Source organism: Saimiri boliviensis, chromosome 21 (assembly GCF_048565385.1).
Source record: "Saimiri boliviensis isolate mSaiBol1 chromosome 21, mSaiBol1.pri, whole genome shotgun sequence".
NCBI classification, from domain to species: Eukaryota; Metazoa; Chordata; class Mammalia; order Primates; family Cebidae; genus Saimiri; species Saimiri boliviensis.
This window is the reverse complement of record NC_133469.1, coordinates 10,335,379-10,351,841: the sequence shown is the minus strand read 5'-3', so window position 1 is coordinate 10,351,841 and position 16,463 is coordinate 10,335,379. Positions and strand designations below refer to the sequence as shown.

General features: G+C 44.3%; 1 protein-coding gene across 1 annotated transcript in view; it reads left to right on the top strand.

Annotated features, from left to right (window-relative positions):
- EP300 (EP300 lysine acetyltransferase) overlaps positions 1–16,463 on the top strand; it is a 92,095-nt gene that overhangs the window by 15,707 nt on the left and 59,925 nt on the right. Inside the window, exon 2 of the mRNA XM_003932837.3 lies at positions 11,730–12,364. Within this exon, the coding sequence (XP_003932886.1) occupies positions 11,730–12,364 (635 nt within the window). The remainder of the gene's footprint in view (positions 1–11,729; positions 12,365–16,463) is intronic.

Here is a 16,463-nt window from a genome sequence, read left to right as displayed (position 1 = left end):
TTTTGCTCTTGTTACCCAGGCTGGAGTGCAATGGCGCGATCTCGGCTCACCGCAACCTCTGCCTCCTGGGTTCAGGCATTTCTCCTGCCTCAGCCTCCTGAGTAGCTGGGATTATAGGCACGCGCCACCATGCCCAGCTAATCTTTTTTGTATTTTTAGTAGAGACGGGGTTTCACCATGTTGACCAGGTTGGTCTCGATCTCTCGACCTTGTGATCCACCCGCCTCGGCCTCCCAAAGTGCTGGGATTACAGGCTTGAGCCACCACACCCGGCCCATTTTTTTTTTTTTTAAGCTGGAGTCTCGCTCCGTTGGGCAGGCTGGAGTGTAGTGGCATGATCTCTGCTCACTTCAACCTCTGCCTTCCAGGGTCAAGTGATTATCGAGCCTCAGCCTCCTGAGTAGCTGGGATTACAGGCGTGTGCCACCACGCCAGCTCATTTTTGTATTTGTAGTAGAGATGTGATTTCACGATGTTGGCCAGGTTGGTCTCAAACTCTTGACCTAAGGTGATCCACCTTCTTCCACCTCCCAAAGTGTTGGGATTACAGGCATGAGCCACCATGCCCAGCCCTAAAAGCATTTTAATGCTACAGAGAAAGCCAGCTAAAGGGAGGAGGAACAGAAGATAGATTCTGTCTTCTAAGTGGGATTTGAGAATTGACTAGATTTAAAATAATTAATAAAGGTATTTTACTTAATGAACACAGTTTAAGAGAACTTAGTTGATTTTACTTCATTTTACCTAAAGTACAAAGGTAAGTGTGTTTATTCAAAAAATAATGTGTGACCCTTTTAAGTAAAAAAGAAAAAAGTGTAAATGTGAGAGGTACTAATATAGTAGAATTAGATTTTGAGCCAAAATTATTTTAATTTAATTTGTGTCATAGTTAAGTAACTAGAAACTTGTCTGATTATGTTCGTAGACAGTGCAGTGTTTAGGATTATGATTTTAACGGTACTAATTTTGAAGGTTATGCTTCATTTACATATATTTAATTTGTTTCTCACATATCGTGGAATTGTTTTCATCCTTTGATTTTTGGAAAGGCTGAATGAGCCGAGCTTGTTTATTTTTGAGACAGTGTCACTCTTGTTACCGAGGCTACAGTGCAATGGATCCATCTCTTGTCACTTCACTGTTCGCCTCCTGGGTTCAAGTGATTCTCCTACCTTAGCCTCCCAAGTAGCTGGAATTACAGGCATGCATGCGCCACCACACCCAGCTAATAACTGTGTTTCTTTTTAAGTAGAGATGGGGTTCTCCATGTTGGTCAGGCAGGTCTAGAATGCCCGACCTCCGGTGATCTGCTCGCCTTGGCCTCCCAAAGTGCTGGGATTACAGGTGTGATCCACTATGCCTAGCTGCCGAGTTTGTTTTATGAGGGATTATATGGTTAAATCTGTTTCAAGGAGCAGACCACAAACAATACAGAAGACAGCAAGGGTGATCTACAGAATCAGTATGTAATAATGAAAGGATGGTTTGACTCAACACTGGTTTCCCACGTGTTTAATCCAAACTCGGTGGTTGTTTAAATTGTCACATTTCTAATACATGGTCCACTGGGTAAATCATGTATTAGGCTAAACCGCTCTCTCTCTCTCTTTTTTTTTTTTTTTTCAAGACAGGGTCTCATTCTCTTGCCCAGTCTGGAGTGCAGTGGCATGATCATGGCTCACTGCAACCACACCCTCCTGGGCTCAAGCAGTCTTCCCATCTCAGCCTCCCAAGTAGCTGGGACTGCAGGTGTGCACCATCATGCCTGGCTAATTTTTGGGTTTTTTTGTTGTTGAGACTGGGATCTTTCTACATTCCAGGCTAATGGTCTTGAACTCTTGTACTCAAGCAACCCTCCTGCCTTGACCTTCCCAAGTGCTAGGATTACAGGTGTTAGCCACGCCACCCAGCCTATGCTAAACTTCTCAAATCAGATTTATATGTGTCCTGTCACATTTTACTTCACCATGTTTGGAGTGAATGTACACTCAGATGAAGAAACTTAAAAAAAAATACTGTTCCTTGGGAAACAGAAGAAATGTTTTACCGAGAGTCATTTTTATACTGAAGCATCATTAAAGGCATAAAGGAACTTAAGAACAAACTACTTAGTAGAAGCAGCCTAGTGATTTTGATTGGTTGACACTTGTAAGCAGAAAATGTCTTACTGGATTTTATTCATTTCAATAGTCATTTGTGATACTGTTTTTCAGTATTTGCCACAGGATAGTTAAAAGGTAATGGAACAAACTTAAGATTCATAAATTTTTAATTAAATATAAAGGGGGCAAAAGTAGATAAACATCTGAGAGCCCACCTTACTATCTAGAAAAAATAGTTGCTGGCCCAGCACCATGGCACATGTGTAATCCCAGCACGTTGGGAGGCCAAGGTGGGAGGCTTGCTTGAGCCCAGGAGATTCAGACCAGCCTGGACAACATGGCTGAGAGAGACCCCATCTCAACAAAATTTAAAACATACTAGTCAGGTGTGGTGATGTGTGCCTTTGGTGGCAGCTACTTGAGAGGCTAAGGAGGATTGCTTGAGCCGGGAGGTCAAGGCCGCAGTGAGCTGTGATCCCCCCCCCCCACTCCACTCCAGGCTGGGCAAGAGAGCAGGAAAGACCCTGTCTCCAAAAAAAAAAAAAAAAAGGAAAAACATGAGACAGCAATCAAATACAATAGATTTGGCTTCAGTACAGATGAAATTAAAACCCTCGCTGTAGGCCCTAGAATAATAAAGACTTCTATATTACTAAAGGTGGTTACTGCTTGATGAACTCTGTACATGGGTTAGCATGGACTTCTGAGGTTATCAAGATTAATGACAATAATACGTGAGGTGTCAAGAAAAATGCCTGACACACTGAAAGTGCCAAATAAATGTGTGTGGTCATCATTATAAGCTGGCCTATCTCCTAATAGTTAATGAGTCCATTAAATAACAATAGGTAACACGTTTATAGTGTTTAGTGTGTACCAGGTACTGTTCTAAACACTTTGCATTTATTCACTCATTTAATCACAAATAACATGAAGTAGGCACTTTGTTGTTATGCAGAGGTGGAAACAAGGTTATTTCCTGCCTTTTTTTGTTTGTTTGTTTTTTTGAGTTGTCTCGCTTTTGTTGCCCAGGCTGGAGTGCAATTGTGTGATCTCGGCTCACTACTATAACCTCTGCCTCCCAGGTTCAAGCAGTTCTCCTGCTTCAGCCTCCTGAGTAGCTGGGATTACAGGAGACTGCCATCATGCCCATCTAATTTTTGTATTTTTAGTAGAGACAGGGTTTCACCATGTTGGCCAGGCTGGCCTCCAACTCCTGACCTCAGGTGATCCACCCGCCTCATCTTCCCAAAGTGCTGGGATTACAGGCATGAGCCACTGTACCTGGTTCATCCTTTTTTTAAATTATTGCGACAGGGCCTCACTTTCACCCAGGCTAGAGTGCAGTGGCAGGATCATAGTGCACTGCAGCCTCAATCAAGCCCTGTGAGGAGTAGTAGGTGCATGCCAGCACACCTAGCTAGGTTTTAAAAATTTTATTTTTGTAGAGATGAGGTCTTTTCTTGCCTTGGCCTTCCAGTGTGCTAGGATTATAGGCATGAGCTACCCTGCTGGCTTTCTTTTCCTTTTTATTTTTTCACAATTCCAATGGTTCTTGGGATTTGTGTATACTTTAGAATCATCTTGTCCAGTTCCCTGAAAAACTTTCAGAAGTTTGATTGATATTTGCATTTGATCTATAGATCAGTACTTGGGGAGAATTGATGTCTTTAATACTGAGGATTTTTGTCTAAGTGTTTTGAGATACTCCATTTAGGCAGCCTTCACTTTTGAGTTTACACCTGTTTTATACATTGTCAGTTTTTTTCTATGTCATAAATCATTGTTTTGGGTTTTTTTTTTTTTTTTTTTTTGAGACGGAGTTTCACTCTTGTTACCCAGGCTGGAGTGCAATGGCGCGATCTCGGCTCACCGCAACCTCCGCCTCCTGGGTTCAGGCAATTCTCCTGCCTCAGCCTCCTGAGTAGCTGGGATTATAGGCACGCACCACCATGCCCAGCTAATTTTTTGTATTTTTAGTAGAGATGGGGTTTCACCATGTTGACCAGGTTGGTCTCGATCTCTCGACCTCGTGATCCACCCGCCTCGGCCTCCCAAAGTGCTGGGATTACAGGCTTGAGCCACCGCACCCGGCCTGTTATTTTTAAAGTTTGATGGCTGGGCGCAGTGGCTCATGCCTGTAATCTCAGCACTTTGGGAAGCTGAGTCGGGCGGATCACCTGAGATCAAGAGTTTGAGACCAGCCTCAGCAACATGGAGAAAACCTGTCTCTACTAAAAAATACAAAATTAGTCGGGCGTGCTAGTGCATGCCTGTGTTTCCAGCTGCTTCGGAGGCTGAGGCAGGAGAATCACTTGAACCCGGGAGGCAGAGGTTGCAGTGAGCCAAGATCGTACCATTGCACTCCAGCCTGGGCAACAAGAGTGAAACTCCATTTCAAAAATAAAAAAAAGAATTTCACCCTGTCATCCAGGCCCAATGCAGTGGCACAATCTCTGCTCAGTGCAGCCTCTGCTTCCTGGGTTCAGGTGATTCTCGTGCCTCAGCCTTCCAAGTAGCTGGGACTGCAGACATGTGCCACCATGCCCAGCTAATTTTAGTGTTCTTAGTAGAGACCATGTTTCATCACATTGACCAGGCTGGTCTTGAACTCCTGACCTCCAGCAATCCACCTATCTCAGCCTCCCAAAGTGCTGGGATTACAAGTGTGAGCCACCACCCCCAGCTATACATGTTTAAAAAAATATTTGTAACCATTTGTTGCTGGTGTACAGAAATTGACTTTGATTTGTTTATATTTATGGTATAACCAGTCACCTTGCTAACCTCTCACAATTTCCACTTGTTTGTATTTCTTTAAAATTGACAGTAGTTATATATATATTCATGGGACGCAGTGTGATGTTACATATATTTGCTTTGAATTTTCTCTGTCAGCAGTTATATTATCTGTAGACAGTTAAGTTTTGCTTCTTTTTCTTTTTCTTTTTTCGAGACAGTTTTGGTCTTGTTGCCCAGGTGGAAGTGCAGTGGCACGATCTCGGCTCACTGCAACCTCCGCCTCCCGGGTTCAAGCAATTCTCCTGCCTCAGCCTCCCAAGTAGCTGGGATTGCAGGCATTCATCACCATGCCCAGCTAATTTTGTATTTTTAGTACAAAGAGGGTTTCACCATTTTGGCCAAGCTGGTCAGCCTCCCAGAGTTTTGAGATTACCAGTGTGGGACACTACGCCCGGCCCTTTTTTTTTTTTTTTGAGAAGGAGTCTCACTCTATTGCCCAGGCTGGAGTGCAATGGTGCGATCTCAGTTCATTGCAACCTCCACCTCCCAGGGTCAAGCTAGTCTCCTGTCTGCCTCAGCCTCCCAAGTAGTTGGGACTACAGGTGTGCACCACTACACAGCTAACTTTTTTTTTTTTTCCCCAGTTGTTGTCTCACTCTGTCGAGGCTCACTGCAACCTCTGCCTCTCAGGTTCAAGCTATTCTTCTGCCTCAGCCTCCAAAGTATCTAGGATTACAGGGGCCCGCCACCCCACCCGGCTAATTTTTATATTTTTAGTAGAGATGGGGTTTCACCATGTTGGCCAGGATGATCTCAAACTCCTGACCTTGTTAGCTACCTGCCTTGGCCTCCCAGAGTGCTGGGCTTACAGGTGTGGCATGAGCCACCGCATCCAGCCAAAAAACTTGTAATCTCTCTTACACTGTTGCTCTAGCTAAGTAGATGCTCCAGTACAATGCTGAATAGAAATAGTAGTAAGAAGTTTTTTTCTTGTTCTGATACTGAAGAGATTACTTTTTTTTTTTTTTTTTTTTTTTTTTTTTTTTTTTGAGATGGAGTTTTGCTCTTGTTACCCAGGCTGGAGTGCAATGGCACAATCTCGACTCACTGCAACCTCCGCCTCCCGGGTTCAGGCAATTCTCCTGCCTCAGCTTCCTGAGCAGCTGGGATTACAGGCACACGCCACCATGCCCAGCTAATTTTTTGTATTTTTTTAGTAGAGACGGGGTTTCACCATGTTGACCAGGATGGTCTCATTCTCTTGACCTCGTGATCCACCCGCCTCGGCCTCCCAAAGTGCTGGGATTACAGGCTTGAGCCACTGCGCCCGGCCAAGAGATTACTTTTTTTTTTTTTTTGAGATGGAGTTTCGCTCTTGTTACTCAGGCTGGAGTGCAATGGCGCGATCTCGGCTCACCGCAACTTCCGCCTCCTGGGTTCAAGCAATTCTCCTGCCTCAGCCTGCTGAGTAGCTGGGATTACAGGCACACGCCACCATGCCCAGCTAATTTTTTGTATTTTTAGTAGAGACGGGGTTTCACCATGTTGACAAGGATGGTCTCGATCTCTTGACCTCGTAATCCACCCGCCTCGGCCTCCCAAAGTGCTGGGATTACAGGCTTGAGCCACCGCGCCCGGCCTGAGATTACTTTTAATGTTGGTTCATTAGGCAGATTTGCTCTTAGTTTTTAGGTTTTGGAAACTTCATGAGTATAAAACTTCCTTCAGTTTCTAGATGGCTGAAAGTTTTGTTGTTATATTGTGATTGGGTATTGAATTTTATCCAGTGCTTTTTTTAGAGTCATAAAAATGAATCATATTTTCTTTGTCCTTTGTTATTATGGCGAGTGACAGTTTATTGATGTTCTTTATTTTTTTTGAGATGGAGTTTTGCTCTTGTTACCCAGGCTGGAGTGCAATGGCACAATCTCGACTCACTGCAACCTCCGCCTCCTGGGTTCAGGCAATTCTCCTGCCTCAGCTTCCTGAGCAGCTGGGATTACAGGCACACGCCACCATGCCCAGCTAATTTTTGTATTTTTAGTAGAGACGGGGTTTCACCATGTTGACCAGGATGGTCTCGATCTCTTGACCTCGTGATCCACCTGTCTCGGCCTACCAAAGTGCTGGGATTACAGGTGTGAGCGACTTCGCCCGGCTCTTTGATGTTCTTATGTCTCCTAGATTCCTGGGATTGTTCCAACTTGATGATTTTTTTTTTCTTTTTTTGATACGGAATCTTGTTCTGTTGCCCAGGCTGGAGTACAGTGGTGCGGTCGTGGCTCACTGCCACCTCCGCCTCCTGGTTTCCAGCAATTCTCCTGCCTCAGCCTCCTAAATAGCTGGGATTACAGGTGCCCACCAGCATGCACAGCTAATTTTTGTATTTTTAGTAGAGATGGGGTTTCACCATCTTGTCCAGGCTGGTCTCGAACCCCTGACCTCGTGATCTGCCTGCCTCAACCTCCCAGAGTGCTGAGATTACAGGCGTGAACCACCACACCCAGCGAATGATGATTTTTAAGACATGAATTTGGTTTTCTCTTTTAAAGAGTCTTGCTTCTGTGTCCGTGAAATAGATTGGCCTATTCTTACATTGGCCTTGTGTCATTTTTAAAATATTACTTCTAGTTTTTAGTATTATTTTCATAAGCTTGAATTATCTTTTCCTTGAAAGTTTGGTGTAGGACATACCTGTAAACAATTCAGCTATGATGTTTTCTTTATGGAAAGATAAACCAGGGATTAATTTTCTCTAGTAACAGCAGTAGGATTACAGTAGTCTGACTTCCCGTGTCGTTTTCTTTTAAACTTTTATAAATGGGAAATTTCAATTTAATGAAATATATATTTTTTTCATAAGAAATAACGTTGTGCCGGCTGGGCGCGGTGGCTCAAGCCTGTAATCCCAGCACTTTGGGAGGCCAAGGCAGGTGGATCACGAGGTCAAAAGATCGAGACCATCCTGGTCAACATGGTGAAACCCCATCTCTATTAAAATTACAAAAAATTAGCTGGGCATGGTGGCGCGTGCCTGTAATCCCAGCTACTCAGGAGGCTGAGGCAGGAGAATTGCCTGAACCCAGGAGGTGGAGGTTGTGGTGAGCCGAGATCGTGCCATTGCACTCCAGCCTGGGTAAGAAGAGCGAAACTCCGTCTCAAAAAAAGAAATACGTTGTGCCTGTTATCCAGCCTCAAGTTTATTAGTATATACCACACTTCCCCCCCACTTTTTTTTTTTTTTTTGCTGAAGTATTTTAAAGCAAGTCCTAGCCATGTCATTTCACCAGAAATATTTCAGTGTATGTCTCTCAGTAAAAAGGATTTATTTAAAAATTGCGCCATTCGGGGCCAGGCACAGTGGCTCATGCCTGTAATCCCAGCACTTTGGGAGGCCAAGGTGGGTGGATCACGAGGTCGAGAGATCGAGACCATCCTGGTCAACATGGTGAAACCCCATCTCTACTAAAAATACAAAAAATTAGCTGGGCATGGCGGCGCGTGCCTATAATCCCAGCTAGTCAGGAGGCTGAGGCAGGAGAATTGCCTGAACCCAGGAGGCAGAGGTTGCGGTGAGCCAAGATTGCACCATTGTACTCCGGCCTGGGTAACAAGAGCGAAACTCCGTCTCAAAAAAAAAAAAAAAGAAAAGAAAATTGTGCCATTGTTATAGACAATAAAGTTAATAATTTTTTACCATCACCCATTGCTGAGTCTATATTTAAAGATCCCTTACTCTCATTTCAAAATGGGTTTTTATAGTTGGCTTGTTTGAATCAGGATCCCCGCCCCCCCGCAACCAGCTTACGCTATGGAATTGTTAAAGAAACTGGGACATTCCATCCTATGATTTTTCATTAAGGTGTAAGTATTTTCCCTGGAATTTATTTATTTTACATGTTTTCATTGTTTTGTATAAAGTTGGTAATAGTATTGCTTTTTCTTTCTTCTTTTTTTTTTTTTTTTTTTTTTTTTTTGGGGGGACAGAGTCTCACTCTGTTGCCCAGGCTGGACGGAGTACAGTGGCACAGTCTCTGCTCAGTGCAACCTCCACCTCCCAGGTTCAAGCGATTCTCCTGCCTCAGCCTCCTGAGTAGCTAGGATTACAGGCACATGCCACCATGCCCGGCTAATTTTTGTATTTTTAGTACAGACAGAGTTTCACCATGTTGGCCAGGCTGGTCTTGAACAACTGCCTCAAGTGATCCACCCACCTTGGCCTCCCAAAGTGCTGGGATTATAGGTGAGCCACCACACCAGGCAAGGTTGGATTATTTTTTAAGAGGATAACAGCTGCAGATTTTTTGTTACTGTTAGTAGACAGGGTCTCACTATGCTGCCCAGATTTGATATGAATTCCTGGGCTAAAGCTATCCTCTTGCCCCAGCCTCCTGAATAGGTGGGACTACAGGTGTGTACCACTGTGCCAGCACCCAGTAATGCCTTTTTGATGTGAAAACTAGAGAATTAAAAGGAAAGAAAACTTAAGTAATTTCTATAATAGGTTAATATTGTCAGTAGGTCAATCAGGAGTAATTTTGTTTCCCCAGGGGACGTTTGATGATGTCTGGAGACATTTTTGATTTTCACAATTGGGATATGGGTGCCACTGGCATATATAAGAAGGACCAGGAGACTCTTGGTGGTATTAGAGGGCACAAGGCAATCTCCCTCCACCTGCAGCAAAGAAAATTATACAGCTCAAAATGCTAATATTGCCAGGGTTGATTATTCTTGCATTAATTTATAATCAGCACCCAGTCTTGTTTGTTTGTTCTTTTTTGAGACAGGATCTTGTTCTTTCACCCAGGCTGGAGTGCAGTTGTGCAATTAGAGCTCAACTTAAATTCCTGGACTCAAGTAATTCTCCCACCTTAGCCTTCTGAGTAGCTAGGACTATAGCTTAGTACCACCATACTCAACTGACTTTATTATTTGTAGAGGCAGGGTCTTGCTGTGTTGGCCTGGACTCAAGCATTCCTGCTGCTTTGGCCTCCCAAAGTACTGAGATTACAGGTGTGAGCCACCAGGGCTGGTCTTGCACTCTGTATTTGATAGGGATGGTTTGTATAGTGAAGGAGCCAGAGGCATGATTTTATACCCTGTTCTGGCTAGATTTTGGTTAAGGAGAAGTATTCTGTAGTTCAAGTTGAAAGCAAATTTACTAAGCCTGTTGAGGGCCTACTTTGAGGCAGGTACTACTATACAGGAACTTGGTAAAAAAATGGTGGATAGCCTCTGCTGAACTGGAGCACACACTGAATGTTCCACAAATGACAGGTCTTTTGTATCAGTTGTCTGTCTTTATGTATTAGAATATTTAAAATTTTTCCTGTCCTTCCTGAATTTAGTTTGTGTATGGACAAGTTATTATAACTGTTCTTATAAGGAACTTGGGAATATTAATACAGCTTAATTTTATTGCTTTTCTCCATGACTGCGAATACAAACTTTTAGCACCTCATGTAATAATGGGTATTCTTTTTTTTTTTTTTTTTTTTACTAAAAATAAAATTTTATTTCAACTACTATGTTAATTCTGTAACATTATTTAGAATGTTGGGTTTTATTTTCTTTTCTTTTTTTTTTTTTTTTGAGACGGAATTTCGCTCTTGTTACCCAGGCTGGAGTGCAATGGCGCGATCTCGGCTCACCGCAACCTCCGTCTCCTGGGTTCAAGCAATTCTCCTGCCTCAGCCTCCTGAGTAGCTGGGATTACAGGCATGTGCCACCATGCCCAGCTCATTTTTTGTATTTTTAGTAGAGACGGGGTTTCACCATGTTGACCAGGATGGTCTCGATCTCTCGACCTCGTGATCCACCCGCCTTGGCCTCCCAAAGTGCCGGGACCACAGGCTTGAGCCACCGCGCCCGGCCTCTTTTTTTTATTATACTTTAAGTTCTGGGATACATGTGCAGAACATGCAGGTTTGTTACCTAGATATACACATGCCATGGCGGTTTGCTGCACCCATCAATGTGTCATCTACATTAGGTATTTCTCCTAATGCTATCCTCCACTAGCCCCCTACTCTCCCACAGGCTCTGGTGTGTGATGTTCCCTTCCCTGTGTCCCATGTGTTCTCACTGTTCAACTCCCACTTATGAGTGAGAATATGCCCAACCAAAAAACTTGTAATCTCTTAGGAGAACATGCGGTATTTGGTCGTCTGTTCTTGTGTTAGTTTGCTGAGAATGATGGTTTCCAGCTTCATCCATGTCCCTGCAAAGGACATGAATTCATCCTTTTTTATGGCTGCATAATATTCCATGGTGTATATGTGCCACATTTTCTTTATCCATTGATGGGGTGGGCAGGTTGTACTTTTAATCCTTCTTTCCTTCAGTCTTACTTCAGGTATAGTTCTTAAGTGTTTAAGTCTGTTGATATAACCAAATATCCCCTCGATTTAAATAATCTAACATAAAATTGTTTTCATATGACCTAAAAAACCACAATATGAATAATGTATAGGGGTGCATGTGGTGGCTCATGCCTGTAATTCTAGCGCTTTGGAGGGCCAACATGGGCAGAAAGCTTAACTCAGGAGTTCAAGCCTAGCCAGGTCAGCATGGCAAACCCTGCCTCTACTAAAAATACAAAATTTAGCTGGGGTGGTGGCGCACATCTGTAGTCGTAGCTACTATTTGGGAGGCTGAGATGGGAGAATCACTTAAATCTGGATGGAGGTTACAGTGAGCCAAGATAGCTGCCACTGCATTCCAGCCTGAGCAACAGATCAAGACCCTGTCTCAAATAAATAGAAAAACATGGAGTGAGGTTTGGAAATGATGTTTAATGCTTATGAAGAAAGAAAATACAGAGTAGTTTTTTATTTTGGTTTTGTCATTCTTTGACCTTTATCTTTTCCCTTTGCTTTTTAGATTTTGGCTCTCTCTTTGACTTGGAGCACGACTTACCAGATGAATTAATCAACTCTACAGAGTTGGGACTAACCAATGGTGGTGATATTAATCAGCTTCAGACAAGTCTTGGCATAGTACAAGATGCAGCTTCTAAACATAAACAGCTATCAGAATTGCTGCGATCTGGTAGTTCGCCTAACCTCAATATGGGAGTTGGTGGCCCAGGTCAAGTCATGGCCACCCAGGCCCAACAGAACAGTCCTGGATTAGGTTTGATAAATAGCATGGTCAAAAGCCCAATGACACAGGCCAGCTTGACTTCTCCCAACATGGGAATGGGCGCTAGTGGACCAAATCAGGGTCCTACGCAGTCAACAGGTATGATGAACAGTCCAGTAAATCAGCCTGCCATGGGAATGAACACAGGGATGAATGCTGGCATGAATCCTGGAATGTTGGCTGCAGGCAATGGACAAGGGATAATGCCTAATCAAGTCATGAACGGTTCAATTGGAGCAGGCCGAGGACGACAGAATATGCAGTACCCAAACCCAGGCATGGGAAGTGCTGGCAACTTACTGACTGAGCCTCTTCAGCAGGGCTCTCCCCAGATGGGAGGACAAACAGGATTGAGAGGCCCCCAGCCTCTTAAGGTAAGCACAGTTTTGGTTTGTGTGCACAGTTGGCATACATGTGAGTATTCCCATGATGGAGGGAGGGTTTGCCTTACATAGTGTAGCAGTTTCCACATATTACAGGCCAGGAATTTATTGTGCTATCCTAAGTTTTAAGAAGGGCCTACATTAAATTTTTTTTTTTTTTTTTTTTTTGAGATGGAGTTTCGCTCTTGTTACCCACACTGGAGTGCAATGGCGCGATCTCGGCTCACCACAACCTCCTCCTCCTGGGTTCAGGCAATTCTCCTGCCTCAGCCTCCTGAGTAGCTGGGATTACAGGCACGCGCCACCATGCCCAGCTAATTTTTTGTATTTTTATTAGAGATGGGGTTTCACCATGTTGACCAGGATGGTCTCGATCTCTTGACCTCGTGATCCACCCGCCTCGGCCTCCCAAAGTGCTGGGATTGCAGGCTTGAGCCACGACGCCCGGCTGCATTAAATTTAAGTAAAACATATATTTTTACAACTGTTGTTCTATAACTTCTTATTTCCAAGTGATCACTGGCTAATGCTGGTTCTCTCTGGCACAAGCATTGGAATGTTTTTATCTCATATCCAAGTCCAGTTTAGCCTTGTAGTAGCCTCATTATAAGAATACAGTTTGGGCTGGGCACGGTGGCTCAAGCCTGTAATCCTAGCACTTTGGGAGGCCGAGGCGGGTGGATCACAAGGTTGAGAAATCTAGACCATCCTGGTCAACATGGTGAAACCCCGTCTCTAGTAAAAATACAAAAAATTAGCTGGGCATGGTGGCACATGCCTGTAATCCCAGCTACTCAGGAGGCTGAGGCAGGAGAATTGCCTGAACTCAGAAGGCGGAGGTTGCGGTGAGCCGAAATTGCGCCATTGTACTCCAGCCTGGGTAACAAGAGCGAAACTCCGTCTCAAAAAAAAAAAAAAAGAAGTGCCGGGCGCGGTGGCTCAAGCCTGTAATCCTAGCACTTTGGGAGGCCGAGGCGGGTGGATCACGAGGTCGAGAGATCGAGACCATCCTGGTCAACATGGTGAAACCCCGTCTCTACTAAAAATACAAAAAATAATGAGCTGGGCATGGTGGCGCGTGCCTGTAATCCCAGCTACTCAGGAGGCTGAGGCAGGAGAATTGCCTGAACCCAGGAGGCGGAGGTTGTGGTGAGATCGTGTCATTGCACTCCAGCCTGGGTAATAAGAGAGAAACTCAGTCTCAAAAAAAAAAGAAAATATAGTTTGGAGATCAGGCACAGTGGCTCATGCCTATAATCCCAGCACTTGGGGAGGCTGAGGCGGGTGAATCACAAGGTCAGGAGTTCGAGACCAGCCTGGCCAATACGGTAAATCCCTGTCTCTGCTAAAAATGCAAAAATTAGCCAAGTGTGGCAGTGCACGCCTGTAGTCCCAGCTACTTGGGAGGCTGAGGCAGGAGAATCACTTGAACTCATGAAGCGGAGGTTGCAGTGAGCCGAGATCATACCACTTACTCCAGCTTAGGTGACAGAGTGAGACTTTTTGTTAGAGATGGGGTCTGACTTGCCTGGTTGCTCCCTAACTCTTGTGCTCAAGCGATCTTCCTGCCTCGGCCGGAGGCAAAAAAACAAAAAAAGACAGTTTGGAGATAGCTGGCATTACACTGTCTTCAGATGGAGACTTCATTTGTTCCTATTGTTTGAATGTCCCTGGTTATCAGGAGATGTGTTTATTCTGAGAAATGTATTAACTGTTATTTTTCTTTATTGTTGGAAATTAAGGTACATTTGTTTATGTGAAACCTCAACAGTCTGGATGTTTCAATGAAACCAGATCTTGGTCAGGGACTTCCATTAGCTTTATTAACTAGAGAATGCATAAAGCTATTATTTAAAATATTTTAAACTGGCCAGTTGTGGTGACTCTCACCTGTAATCCCAGCAGTTTGGGAGGTTGAGGCGGGCGGATCACAAGGTCAGGAGATCGAGACCATCCTGACCAATGTGTTGAAACCCTGTCTCTGATAAAAACACAAAAATTAGCTGGGCATGGTGTTCGTGCCTATAGTCCCAGCTACTCAGGAGGCTGAGGCAGGAGAATCACTTGAACCCAAGAGGAGATTACAGTAAGCCAAGATCATGCCGTTGCACTCCAGCTTGGGCAACACAGCGAGGTTCTCTCAAAGAAAACAACAGTATACTTTTAAATACCCTTTATAGACAAGTAAGACATAATTACACTTACTTTAGTGTTTATTCCTCCATTTTTTAAAAACATATTTTATCTGTTTTTTTTTTTTTTGAAATGGAATCACACTAAGGTTGCCAGTGCCTGGCATGTAGTTACCTTTTGTTGAATTAGATATGGCTTCACCTGGAAGATGAAATTGGAGATAGGTACGATTTTCACAAGGGGTCGGGAGAAGGCTTTCTCTGTAAGAGGAATAATTTGAGCAGACATTAGGACTTACGTATTCCCGAGAATCTTGGGTGCAGTGGCTCATGTCTGTAATCCCAGCACTTTGGGAGGCTGAGGCAGGTTGCTCCTGGGAGCAACCAGGCAATTTAGACCCCATCTCTATTAAAAAAAAAAAAGAACCTTGACGGTGACAGAATGCAAGTGTGAATTGAAGACAGATTGACAAACTTGTGTTGAGGGGACTGAGGTCCCATGTAGGAATTCGAAAGCCTTAAACGTTTTTTTGCTATAAGAATATTGACAAGTTAGGATTCCGTTTTAGCATTAGTGCTTTGTAGATTCTCCCTTTCTGTCCCTCCACCCCCACTTTTTTTTTAAGAAGGGGTTTCACCATGTTGGTCAGGCTGGTCTTGAACTCCCAAACTCAGGTGATCTGCCGGACTTGGCCTCCAAAGTGCTTGGATTACAGGTGTGAGCCACTACTCTCCCGGCCTTTTTTTTTTTTTTTTTTTTTTTTTTTTTTGGAGACGGAGTTTCGCTCGTTACCCAGGCTGGAGTGCAATGGCGCGATCTCGGCTCACCGCAACCTCCTCCTCCTGGGTTCAGGCAATTCTCCTGCCTCAGCCTCCTGAGTAGCTGGGATTACAGGCATGCGCCACCATGCCCAGCTAATTTTTTGTATTTTTTTAGTAGAGACGGGGTTTCACCATGTTGGCCAGGATGGTCTCTATCTCTTGACCTCGTGATCCACCCGCCTCGGCCTCTCAAAGTGCTGGGATTACAGGCTTGAGCCACCGCGCCTGGCCTCGGCCTTTTTTTTTTTTTTTAAGACAGGGTCTTGTTTGGTCGCCCACTCTGGAGTGCACCAGCCTAATCATGGCTCACTGCAGCTTCAACCTGCCAGGCTTAAAAAGCCTCTCACCTAAGCCTCCTGAGTAGCTGGAACTGAAGGCATGCACCATCTCATGCCTGGCTGATTTTTTATTTTTTGTAAGGATGGGATCTCGCTAACTATGTTGCTCAGGCTCCTCCTGGGCTCAAGTGATCCTCTTGACTCAGCCTCCCAAAGTGCTGGGATTACAGGTATAAGCCACTGTACCGAGCCTCTTGACACTTTTAGATTGCCATGTCAATGTGGTTTACTTATCATATTTGGAGTGAGAACTGAAAACAACAAGGTAAAGCATTTAGTACCTTTTTTGTTTGTTTGTTTTTGTTTTTGTTTTTGTTTTTTGAGACGGAATTTCGCTCTTGTTACCCAGGCTGGAGTGCAATGGCGCGATCTCGGCTCACCGCAACCTCCGCCTCCTGGGTTCAGGCAATTCTCCTGCCTCAGTCTCCTGAGTAGCTGGTATTATAGGCATGAGCCACCATTCCCAGCTAATTTTTTGTATTTTTAGTAGAGACGGGGTTTCACCATGTTGACCAGGATGGTCTCGATCTCTCGACCTCGTGATCCACCCGCCTCGGCCTCCCAAAGTGCTGGGATTACAGGCTTGAGCCACCGTGCCCAGCCTGCATTTAGTACCTTTTATAGGATCTAGGAACCTAGCTATAGAGAGATAAAGTCCTTGCCACCAAGGTTTATATTTTGCTATGGAGAGGAGGGATGACAGACTTATAATAAACCCTCACTGGTTAACAAAATACTGTAGTGTTAGAGTAGTGAATGAACTTACTTCATGTAACCTACTTTCTACTGTGCACATAA